Source organism: Buteo buteo, chromosome 15 (assembly GCF_964188355.1).
Source record: "Buteo buteo chromosome 15, bButBut1.hap1.1, whole genome shotgun sequence".
NCBI classification, from domain to species: domain Eukaryota; kingdom Metazoa; phylum Chordata; class Aves; order Accipitriformes; family Accipitridae; genus Buteo; species Buteo buteo.
Genome location: NC_134185.1, coordinates 15,331,815 through 15,344,799, shown reverse-complemented (window position 1 = coordinate 15,344,799; position 12,985 = coordinate 15,331,815). Strand labels below are relative to the sequence as shown.

General features: G+C 39.1%; 1 protein-coding gene across 2 annotated transcripts in view; it reads left to right on the top strand.

The window, feature by feature from the left end:
* GPR63 (G protein-coupled receptor 63) overlaps positions 1 to 12,565 on the top strand; it is a 31,232-nt gene extending 18,667 nt beyond the window's left edge. For both annotated transcript variants that reach the window (XM_075046644.1, XM_075046645.1), the window contains exons 3-4: positions 3,872 to 3,949; positions 7,018 to 12,565. In XM_075046644.1, the coding sequence (XP_074902745.1) occupies positions 7,162 to 8,421 (1,260 nt within the window). In that variant the 5' untranslated portion in view covers positions 3,872 to 3,949; positions 7,018 to 7,161 and the 3' untranslated portion in view covers positions 8,422 to 12,565. The remainder of the gene's footprint in view (positions 1 to 3,871; positions 3,950 to 7,017) is intronic.
* Positions 12,566 to 12,985: the final 420 nt, after the last annotated feature.

The following is a 12,985-nucleotide window of genomic DNA, read 5'->3' as shown; positions in this document are numbered from 1 at the left end:
TTGTACAATAATGGGTTGTCAGAAAGCACATACTTGAGTATTTTCTATCAACACATGAATTTTCTTAAACACAAAATAAGTCCATGGCTTTCACATTTGTTGTTGACTTTTATCCTTTTCCCCTAAAAATATTTTGCTTTTAAAATGTTTTTTATGTTGCAAAAATTGTTTTTGCCGAGTTTACCTTCCAAATAAAACCATCGATAGTAGCTATAAAGCATGCAGAAGCTTCCCATTTGTGACCAGTCAAAATATCCCCAAGAAACAGGATCACTGTAACAGGCATTGCTAGCTTCAGGGTTCTGAATAAGAATGATTTCTATGTGCTGGACCAAATCTTGGTGCTGGGTGCTACATAAAATATACTTACTTTTAGCAGATAAATTTAATAAATCATTGAACATTTTGGCAGCTGTTCATAGTGTGTTCTGATCTGCATTAAACATGACTGTTATTATGGCACTGTTATGTTCCCTCTTTTGTCTGTGTTGGAGTTACTGGGTTTGACTGATGTTGGCTATAATAAAAGATATAATCTTTTATTTCTGGTTGAGCATGCTATCCAAATTTTGAACAGAAACCTTTTAGCTTCAAAAGCTGTTAAAAACAGACGCCATAGTTCTAGAAATAATTATATTTGATGAATGAAATTTGTGTGTTATTTAGCTTTAAGTGTGTACTTCATTGAAATAATTGTCTGTTATGTTCCATAAAAAGAAAGTTGCATATGAGTGAGAACCTTGCTTGAGAGAAAATGTGCATACCCAGTAATTTTCAGCACTGAAATGGAAAAAAAGTGATTGTGTGAAGCTTTTTTGCATCTGAAAAGAATCAGTAAGAGTACATGTTCCAAAAGTGAGAATGCCGTGACAAAAAGGTATCTGCCTCTTGCTTGAGTACTTTGACCATCAATAAGCTTACCTATTTAAACTGTCAAAGCATGGTTGTCTTTTACAAGCTATGTGATTACCATTCAGCGATGACTCTGGCTTTGAAATTACAGGATCTGTCTTTCTCAAAGAGCAAGTGAGGACTGAAATGAAATTGCTGTGAAGTTATCTTATTGGTCCCTTTCAGCTTGTATTTCTATCCGTACATAATTTGGGGGAAGTTGGAAGGGTAGAAAGAAGGATGCCTTACATAATTTTTGGGAAGCTGGAAGGGTAGGAAGAAGGATGGAGGCGAGGCGCATGTTTAATAATAATGTGAATGTTTATGGCAGAAGCCCTTTAAGTAGGGAGGAAAAAAAAAAGGAAAAAATTATGTATCACTGCTACAGAAGGGATCCTCTTGAATTTATTGGCTGAATTGTCAATCACTTTTATGGAGGATGATAACCAAGAAAGAGCATAACTAAGTTGCCTGCAGGTTAAATAAGTGTAACTCCAAAGCACATGTGAGCATGCAGATTCAGTATGCGGTGCACAGAGAGATTTTCATACCTCAGAGTGATAAACAGTACAGAGAAGGATGCTGCCTGGAAACCATCAGGAAGCAATGAGCACAGGAGCAACACTCAAGAGTTTCTTTCTACCTGGGATCCAAAGCCTGCAGTCCTCTTATTAGGTTAGGCGTCTTGTTTGCAACAGCTGATCACCACTCGCTCTTTTGTCCTTCTTGGAAAGAAGATATGGCTGATTTATGCAACAGCCAAATGGCTAACACTCGCTTCCCACTTTAAGCACTTGGCTAGGTCCAGGCAGCAGCTTGCATGAGGTCATTCTCCTCCTCTTCCCTTAACACTGTACAGAAAAGCATACAGGCTTCACACTGAGGGGAGGAGGCACAAAACAGGAAGTACCTATTTGCTTAGAGAGCTGGCATGGTGACAGAGCATACATGAGATTATTTTTCTTAGTCACTTTTTCTGGATTTGTTAGGAATAGTCTATAGACACCTGGGAGTCCTTTGTCCTTTGCTGTATACTGGATGCTGCTGGCTTGAGAAATGCAGGGTGGTACAATCTTTTTGACTAAATTAAGGGTGGAGAACACTTTTGCTTCTGCTCTCCTTGTCTGGTTCCTTCTGTTTAGAAGGACAATTTGTCATGAAGCAGTATATTCTAAAACTTTGATTCTTTACCTTGGAACATTTGCAGTTTGTTTTGTTTTTTTCCTCTTTAGAGCTTTTATGATACATGTTATCATCTGAGGCTCTGCTGAACTTCATACTGCAGAGTGTAAAGTTGTGTGGCATAAATATGTTTAAAGAGCTGTAAAATTAACCTAAATGAGCAAATTCTGTTGTATATATTTAAAGTTAGTCAAGTAACTGCATGTATGTGCTCAAAGTGTCTGTATTCAAATCAGATGGCTGTGTACCCTTTGCAGTCAGCACAGGGAGATAGGCACTTCATGAGGGTGATTCACCTCTTCCTGACATGGACATCTGTATAAAGATCATGTGAAATATGTCCTAAATTGCCTTCTAAATCCACCAAAGCTCTATGGCACCCACAGCATCCTGTGGCACGTATTTTCACAATTAATTGTGAAATAATTTCCAGTTCTGGGCTCCTCAGTTCAAGAGAGACATGCATGTACTGGATAGAGTCCAGTGAAGGGCTACAAAGATGATGACAAGACTGGAGTGTCTCTTCTATGAGGAAAGCCTGAGAGAGCTGGGACTGTTCAGCCTGAAGCAGAGAAGGCTCAGGGGGATCTTATCAATGTATATAAATACCTGTAGAGAGAGTGCAAAGAGGACAGGCTCTTTTCAGCAGTGCCCAGTGGTAGGACCAGAGGCAGTGGGCACAATCTGTAACACCAGAGGTTCCCCCTGAACATCAGGAAATAATTTTTACTGTGTGGGTGACTGAGCACTGGCACAGGTTGCCCAGCGAGGTTGTGGAGTCTCCATCCATGGAGGTACTCACAAGCCATCTAGGCATGGTCCTGGGCAACTGACTCTAGGTGTCCCTGCTTGAGCAGAGGGGTTGGACAAGGTGACCTCTAGAGGTCCCTTCCAACCTCAGCCATTCTGGGATTTTGTGATTCCTTTGGCTTTTCCAATTTTTATATTATGAGAGACAGCATTCACATTCCCTGTGCCACTAACAATTCTGTAGACCTCCATGATAACTTTTTTTGGTCACTTTTGAATGGAGATCAGATGGAGCAGAACTGAACATAGTACTGAAAATAAGAGGTGCCGTGGATGCGTATTGTAGCAGGTAGTGTATATAAATATACAGTGTATGTAGATAAGTCCTGCTTTTCTTCTTGGTTTCTTTGCTAACAATTTTAAACACTTGGCTGATGTTTTCCTAAAGCAGACTATCAAAACTTGAAGATCTGTTTTTCTTCTGGGTGGTAATCGTTGATTTAGCATCTGTTACTGTGCAGATAACCTTTTTTCTATACGTGCATAGCTTTACCTCTAGCAACACTGAATTCTATCTGTCAGTCTGTTAGTCACTAGCTGTCATGAGATCCCTCTGTACCTCTTTATAGTTGACCTTTGTTTTTATTAAATTGCTCTGAAAACAGTTTGTGTTCATCATAGCAAATGTTATGGTTTCACATTTCTTTCTTCTCCCCTATAGATTGAAGAGCTTGAACCCCAGTATAGATTTTCTTTGTAGGATCATTCTGGTGACCTTTTTCAACTGCAAAACTAACTGCTGCTTCTTTTGTTTCCTATTCTAAACTGATTATTGTCTGTGAGAGGGCTTTACATTTATCTAATGGCAGATTAATTTCTTTTAGAGCCTTGGTGGAGAGACCTTGTCAAGACCAATCAGAAATGCAAAAGTTACCTTTGCTAGCTTATTGTTTATAGAGCTCTAAAAGATACTGCCCTGGGGATCTAATTTTCTGTACTCCATGATTTTAAATCCAGAATTATTTGTTGAATTTATGCTCTTTTGCAGTCCCTGCAGAATGCTACAGATTCCTTCGCTCTTCGGTGTTCTTGGTTTGTGGAGTCATAAACCTCAGTGGAACTTTGGGTGAGATTTTCATGTTCATTGCTAAAATTCTTGCTTATTTATCCTGGAAAGCTGTGTTAACCTTTCTGCTGTTGGTTACAGATTTTATTCTAACAAATGTATTAAAGACAACTAGTAAAGGAAAGGTTTATAAAGACCAAAGAAAGAAAAGTTTTGGCTGTTGTATATGCTCTCACTTGTAATTAACATTGAGGCTTTCTTTAGAAGAGTAATTGTAAAATAAAAATGAAAGGGAGAGAATGGAGAGAAAAGGAAAATGTAGAATAAAGTTAACAGAATTTGGCATTTTTGCAAAATTTCAACATACATACTTAATATACTCTTGCTGAGTTTAAGAATCTTCAAAATATAATAGGATAATATAGAAGATTATGACATTCCCTCCCATTCAAACAGGAAGACCTCTAGAAAGTGGAATTTGTATGACTCTGTATTGGGTTTGCATGGCAAGGTTTTGGTATTGGGGGGGCTACAGGGGTGGCTTCTGTGAGAAGCCACTAGAAGCTTCCCCTATGTCCGATGGAACCAATGCCAGCTGGCTCCAAGATGGATCTGCCGCTGGCTAAGGCCGAGCCCATCAGCAGTGGTGGTAGCGCCTTTGGGATAAAGTATTTAAGATGGTAAAAAGTTACTGCACAACAGCAATGGCAGCTAGAGAGAGGAGTGAGAATATGGGAGAGAAACAGCCCTGCAGACACCTGTGCTGGAGCAGGCTCCTGGCAGGACCTGCGGACCCGTGGAGAGAGGAGCCCATGCTGGAGCAGTCTGTGCCTGAAGGACTGCAGCCCGTGGAAGGGACCCGCGCTGGAGCAGTTCCTGAAGAACTGCAGCCTGTGGGAAGGACTCATGTCAGAGAAGTTTGCGGAGGGAGGACTGTCTTCTGTGGGAGGAACCCCACGCAGGGGAAGAGTGTGAGGAATCCTGCCCCTGAGGAGGAAGGAGTAGCAGAGACAATGTGTGATGAACTGACCGCAACCCTCACTCCTTGTCCCCCTGCGCTGCTCAGGTGGAGGAGGTGGAGAATTTTGGAGTAAAGTTGAGCCCGGGAAGGAGGGAGGGGTGGAGGAAGGTGTTTTAAAGTTTGGTTTTATTTCTCATTGTTCTACTCTGATTTGATTGGTAATAAATTAAGCTAATTTCCCCAAGTCATGTCTAGTTTTGCCTGTGATGGTAACTGATGAGTGATCTCTCCCTGTCCTTATCTCAACCCACGAGCCTTTTGTTCTATTTTCTCTCCCCTGTCCAGCTGAGGAGGGGAGTGATAGAGTGGCTTTGGTGGGCACCTGGCATCCAGCCAGAGTCAACCCACCACAGACTCAGTGAAATTAAAATGTTTATAATAATATCCCTTCATGATACCATTGAAAATTAAAGGAGACAGAGAGGTTAATAATTTGTCTTAGAAAAAATGCTGAAGGTGATGCAGCCCTGGAAATCATCTAGCAATATTGAGCTTGCAGATAGGAAGGGAATAGCTTTGCTATGGAATGAGAGGAGTGGGTCATAGTGCTGATTGATGTTTCTTGATGAATCCTTGGCAGTAGCCTGAACAGGCTTGCTTTTGGATCACTAGAAGTGCAAACTGGAGACATAGGTTAGACTTTGTTGCCTTACAGTTCATTTCTTTGTTGGTGAAGTATTATCCAGGGAAGAGTAAACTTTTGATCCTCCACAAAGCATGTGGTCCTTGTGTAAATTTGTAAAAACGTTCCTTCCTCCCTTCACATTTGCCGAATGTTGATACCAAACAGAACCTGCATAAACACTGCTGGCAGCATTTGTGTTACCAAACATAAGCTTCTTGAGTTAGTAGCACAAGCTTGTCACCATGTGCAGAGATGGAGGAGATGGATTGCCCTCTGAAGATGCCTATATCCCTCTTCTGACTAAAAATGTGAAAACAGCCTGAAGTGACTACTACAGTCATCCAGAATGAATGAGGTGAATCCCACTTCCTGTTTCTGGCTATGGTGATCTCTTTTTTAAAAGGGCATAGAATCCTTCTGGTTTCCAGCTTGATCAGATGCCGGAGTGCTCTGGGAACATTTAATTTAATAGTGCCAGATAGAGGGGAGGAGTTCTATGAAGAGCTGGCACTGAAAAGGGGAGACGACTCTCAACTCCTTTGTGTTTTATTTGTCTGTAAGAACAGTACATGTAATAGTACAATATATGTAATAATAGTACAATACAGTACACCTAAACTATAAAAGGAAGTGTTGCATTGTATCAGCATAACGATGAAGGAGGGAGTTCAGCAGAATGTTTAAGGATTAGATTTACAAGGAAAAAGAGGGCACACATGGTTAAATTATACGGGATACCAAGATAAGTTAACAAAGAAATGTCTAGACCAGTGAAAGCGGGAAAGCTTGCTGCAGGAGGAAGGGCTGTAGCAACTGAAGAAGGGTTAGTTTCCCGCACCTTGATATGAGCCGGTCACTAAATGAACCAAATTGAGAAATACTTTAATCCTATAGACAAGTTATTTAATAATTAATAACAGGTTAAGATGTTTTACATGTTTTTCCTGAGGCATCTGCTGCTGCTGACTGACACGGAACCAGGGATTCTTTATTATGTAGGACAGCTCAGATGGGTAGACTTCTCAGTGCTTACCAAACAGGCGGATAGGCGATACTGATACTTTTTAAGCTATTTGGAAATGTTATTAAGATTTCCAGCTGTAGGCAATTTCAAAATAAAATCACAAAGTTTATTTAAAAATTACGAGATTTAAATGAAGATACTGATTTGGTTTATTCACTCTAAATCAGTAAAGTTTGTGTTTGAAAACCAAAGTTTTCTAATCCTTGTTATAGTAGAAAAAAAGCTTGGTGAGTGAGAGTATTGTACAGTATCGACAAGACTACAGGAGCAGGATCTATAAGAAAAAGACCAAATATTAGAGACTGCTGTGACTGGTGCTTAAGTAAATAGTGTCGACCTAAAGTATAAATATGTAAGGAGGATCCTTTTGTCATTAAGGAAAGCGGAGCAATTGTTTGGTTCCCGTTGGTTTTGGAGAGTCTTACTTTGTTTCTTCAAATTTCTTTCTTCTTTTTCAGATCGAAATACTGATATGAATTTAAGAACTTTGATGCTTTCAGATGTTGAATTTTGATTTGTTAAATAACCGGGAATAAAATACTGCCTGAACAAGATGAAATGCCTTGAAGACCTTCGGTTGTGCTTTAATTTCTCCTGAAGCAATGGTTTTCTCAGCAATGTTGACGCTGGCCCACTCTGGGACCTCAAATGCTACTTTTATTGTTTATGAAAATGCCTATACGAATTTTACCACTCCCCAGTTCTTGCTTCATAGTGGCACAACCCAGCCATTGAGATATAGTTCAGGTGCCGTGCTCACCACTGAGAGAAGTACTTTTCTGGTAAACGCTACAGCTATCCTGCCATCGCAAGAAGTTTTCAGGAGCCTGAGTTTGCCACTCCAGATCATTCTTTCTGCTGCTATGATATTTATCCTGTTGGTTTCTTTCCTTGGAAACTTTGTTGTCTGCCTTATGGTCTACCAGAAGGCAGCTATGCGATCTGCAATTAACATCCTCTTAGCAAGCCTGGCTTTTGCAGACATGCTGCTGGCAGTGCTGAACATGCCTTTTGCTCTGATAACAATCATTACCACTCAGTGGATTTTTGGGGATATATTCTGCAGAGTCTCTGCCATGTTCTTCTGGGTTTTTGTCATAGAGGGGGTAGCCATTCTTCTTATTATTAGTATTGACCGATTTCTTATCATAGTTCAGAGGCAAGATAAACTGAACCCTTACCGTGCAAAGATTCTCATTGTGATTTCCTGGGCGGCATCCTTTGTTGTTGCTTTTCCATTATCAGTAGGGAATCCTAATCTGCAGATACCCTCAAGAGCACCTCAGTGTGTTTTTGGCTACTCTACAAGCCCAGGTTACCGAGCCTATGTGATAGTTGTCTTGCTAATTTCTTTTTTTATTCCATTCCTGGTAATGCTGTATTCTTTTATGGGCATACTCAACACCGTCCGCCACAATGCGGTTCGTATTCATAGCCACCCTGATAGCATATGCCTCAGCCAGGCCAGCAAACTTGGTCTCATGAGCTTACAGAGACCTTTTCAGATGAATATTGATATGAGCTTTAAAACTCGTGCCTTCACAACCATCTTGATTTTGTTCCTTGTCTTCATAGTCTGTTGGGCACCCTTCACCACTTACAGCCTTATAGCCACATTCAACAGCCACTTCTACTACAAGCACAACTTTTTTGAGATAAGCACTTGGCTCCTTTGGCTCTGCTACCTCAAGTCTGCACTGAACCCACTGATTTACTACTGGAGGATTAAGAAGTTTCATGATGCATGCTTGGACTTGATGCCCAAATACTTCAAGTTTTTGCCACAGCTACCCGGCCATACAAGGCGGCGCATTCGACCCAGTGCCATCTATGTGTGTGGGGAGCATCGGTCGGTAGTGTGAACTTGCGGTTGTTTGACAACGATTGTTATTTTCTGGGATTATTTGTTTTTAGGCTTTAGGTTGAATTTTTTGTTTTGTTTAATATGGCTTTTTCAGTGTGGCCACACCTTATAACTTGATTAAATTTTCCAGTACTCTGTGCAATTTGGGGAGGAAAGATAGAGGGAGGGAAAGTGATTGGTTATAGTTGGGTTTACTACCAGAATACAATGTAAACAAAATAACAAATGTTACCTCTAGGATTCCATGGAAATCCATTCTTTTAAATGAAAACTACATTTGTAACATTTTGTCAGGTTTATGCTTACTAGGCCTGCAATTGCATCTAATTGTAGGGACTTTTTATGCTGCTAAGATACAGTATATTTAGTTGGTGTAACTCTTCTGAAAAATGTTGCTGCTGTCTGCCAATATATTAGAGCCAAAAAGTCTCATTAGATATATTTAACAATATTTCAGAAGTTTTCGTGGTAACACTAGAAAACTTTTTTCTTTTTGTTAATATTTCCATTAATATTTTGTGCACTTTACAAAATTTACTATAGAATTTGTTCATTGGAATATTTTGTTCTGTATTGAGGGAGTATTATTATTATTATTATTATTTGTTATATTGGTGAATTTCAGTGAAAGACTCATGTAAGCTCTAGGAGGGCAATTTATGTTGGTATAGCTACATGTACAGTCATAGATTTGCTGTTTTTCTAACAATTGATCAAAAGTAACATTAACTGCTCAGTTATAAGGGGAGTTGCAAGGAGAAAATGGAGGAATGAAAGGGAAAGAAAGCAATGAAAATACCATGTCCTGAGGTTTAGGCTAACACAATATTTAGAAAAACAGAGTACATGTGAAAATGGTCACGGGAGAAAGGATGGCTGTAGTTGTTACTCTAGGCTGTTACAAGCTATCCAAACCTGATGGTATACCTGAAAACCTATCTGAAATTGTGACTTTGGGCCTACAATTTATACTGTGTCGGTATGATATAGTGCTCTTTCTGCTTGGAGCTTGTATAAGGCTAGCTGTGCTCTACACTGCTGAAATCATGCTGTCAGGCATTTGTTGGGATAGAATTAGAAATAGCAGGGTGAACCAGCAAACAAATAGCACATGAATCATAGTTGAGGCTAGGACTTAGTTTACATAGTAATTACAGGGAAAAAAGCCCTCAACTTGCTTGTTTTCCAGTTTTAGACCAAAACCATAAACTGATAATCATAGAATCACAGAATGGTTTGGGTTGGAAGGGACCTTAAAGATCACCTAGTTCCAACCCCCCCGCCATGGGCAGGGACACCTTCCACTGGACCAGGTTGCCCAAAGCCCCATCCAACCTGGCCTTGGACACTGCCAGGGATGGGGCATCCACAACCTCTCTGAGCAACCTGTTCCAGTGCCTCATCACCCTCACAAGGAAGAACTTCTTCCTTCTGTCTAATCTAAATCTACCCTCTTTCAGTTTAAAGCCATTACCCTTTATAATAGTTGGCCAGCAGAGTTTGCTGGGGATGTAAGTTAAATTCCCCTTTTCCCTCTGATGCTACTTTACATTGATTTTTCGTTGCCTCTTTTCCTCTATAGTGCCTACTGCCTCAAGAGTTTGCTCTGCTGTTCTCATCTGTGAAGCATCAGCTTTTCTCCCTGAAATGCCAAATCACCTTTCTGATTAACATCAGGCTGTCTCAGTACCTGCCTGGAAAGCAGAAAGGCAAAGGTTTTCCTTGATGATAGCAATCCAGACTCAGATATTTTATTTTAAACAGCTAAATAAATATTTAATGTGAAGTAAGTAAAATTAAGACTTAGGTTTGGGCTTTGAAGTGAGATCCACAGTTGCTCTGAGGCTGGGGAAGAATGCCTGCAGAATTTGCATGTCCTTGGAGTGGCTGAGCACAGGAGGATTAACATACAACAAACTTATCAACCAGGGCTAGGGTTTGGGCTTCTCTTGCTTCCATCTCTCTTTCAGTACCCCAAAGCATGGGGACCTCTTCATTGTTCTTGTACCCAAGGAGAAAATAATAGCAATTTTATCTATTTCTATCTATCCACACTGTATAGGACTTTTCCTTCCTACACATGAATATGTGTAGGAAGGAAATGCCATGTTCTGTGTGGATGTCCAGGGACTGCTTGCTTCCTGAGGCCAGCTAAACATTTACATGCCAGATTTTATTTAGGTCTTCAGTGAAGAACTAGTTTAAGAGTTATCTCTGTTCTTCTCATTGACAACTATCGGTAAAAGTGTTGGGAATATTTAAATTTTAGGAGTATAAAAGGAACAATTTTGAATTTAGTAATTTCATTTTTTTTAAAAAAAAGCTGCTAGCTGAGGTTGTGGGTTACATGTAAAGGCACCTAGGCAGTGGTGATGTTATTGATGTCCATGCTTTCCATTTCTTGTCAACTTCACTGATGATGGTACAGATTTTTTGAATCAGAATGACAGGCAGTAAAGGAATTCAGCTGTAAAACAGAGTGTTTTAGAGTATCTTTGCAGTATAGCTTTTATTTCTCAATTACATTTACATTGATAGTGGAAGTTTATGACCTGGTTAGTATGGATTTTCTGTTTCAGAGCTGTCATGCCTGCTTATCTCTGAAAGCTGCAAAATTGTGCTTAAAGCTAATGTAATAGAGTGAGAGCATACACTGTCTAAGATGGCAGGAACAGGTATTTTTGCTGTCTTCCAGAGCTATATTGTAAGAGGTTTGAATGAATGTCGTAAAACATGGTAATTCAAAAAGGAAAGATGATGAGTAATACAGGAAAGTTAGTGAAATTACTTTCTTGAAGGGGGGGAGGGGAAAACATTTTGTGGAGGTTTCATAACCTCTGATAAGTACTGGCTGTGAAGTAGAAATTACGAACATCAAAGAAAGTTAATTTGCCTTGATAATTTAGCATTTGTTTACATTGACTGTAACAAAGTTTCCACTCAGAGCTGATACTTGGAGAAAAGAAACCCAAACTGTGTGGCCCAAATTCACAGTTGTCTTACATGGTGGTACAGTATTCACACTTACCAGGTTTTAGCAGTGATCAGAGCATACAGTGAACAAAAGGGTGTTCAAAAAAAGAAACAAGGTCGCATAGAAGTAATTATGTGTTTACAGACCATTTGGGCTATTATGTCTAATATACTGTCTTTAGAGCAGTGCCTTGATAATTACAGCTGAAGTCGAAGGACCAAGTTGAAGACCGCTAACATACTCAGTCTTGCTGTCTGTGATCCTGCCAAGATCAGCATAACCTTGCTAACATTTGTAATATTAAAATGCATATATGTTGGCAGGATTGGTGCTACTGAGGCATTTTAGTGGGCTTGACCTTGACCAAGACCAAGGATTTTAAAAACTGAAATTGATCCTTCTTGACTCTACTGGGGAATTATAATTTTCTTCCTCTCCAGAAATTATACTCGTTACTAAACTGTATTCCCTCATGTTACGTTTTCAGAAACCTTTGGTATGGAGGAGTGAAATGAATGTATTTTGAATTATGTTGCAGTTTAATTCACTCTGTCAAAGCATGCTGCTTACACAAGTCTCATTTGTACAAATCTATTGCTAAAATGATTCTTTTGTACTCAAAGTTGTGTATTTTTGACATTTCTTGTTACTCATGTAAAAATATTTATGTATATAGAGAAGAAAATTGTTTTGCCTTTTATTGCTTTCTGTTACTATTTTTTCCCTTGTATGCTTAATGCTTTCATATTTTCTTTTATTTGAGCATATGCATAAACAGCTGCAAGATTTCAGTGGTCTTTCTGCAACCGTTTGAGACTTTTAATTCTCAAATCATTCAACAATGCCCTCTTTGAAAGAGATTTTGATTTATTTTTGTGTGAAAAATAAAAATTCAGAGCACAAGTTTATTGCGGTTGGAATGATGAGAAATTTCTTAAGTCCAGTTTTCCAGGAGCCACTACTTTGCCATTATGAACTGGTTTGATCGTTTTTTGAGGAGTAGTCATTTTCTGATGTGGAGAAACCTTGAATTACTGTTTTAAAACAAGCTGTTAAGTAGAATGGCATTGTCTTTTCTGTACATATTATACCTGTGAAAATACCTGAGAAACAAAAAAAAAAAAGAAAGAAAAAATAAACATGAAGATTCTACAAATATATAGCAAAAGTCTATAGAATTGCTCTATCTTTCTGCATTTACAGGTTTCTTTAATGCCCAACTTCATAGTTTCAAACACTTTATTTTATCTGTATATTAAATAACAAAGATTGTTTGCCTGATTTAGATGGTTTTGTTTAAGCCAAAATGTTTCTTGTCTAAAGAATTTACAGAATGCTCTTTTCTGAGGCATTGGGGTAGAGATGTGTCAATATATCTAAAACAAAATAATATCCAGCAGAAGAGAGAGAAAGCCTAAAAAGAAAATAACTTTCCTAAAAATACTACCTGAGCTGGATGTACTACCTTTAAGCTAGGACTGAGTGATTAAGATCATCTTATTATGCAATAAATAAAACAGGCAGTGGTGCTGCATGGCATCATTCATTTCAACACAAGACAGTGACCTTTATGATTCAGGTGCTCCAT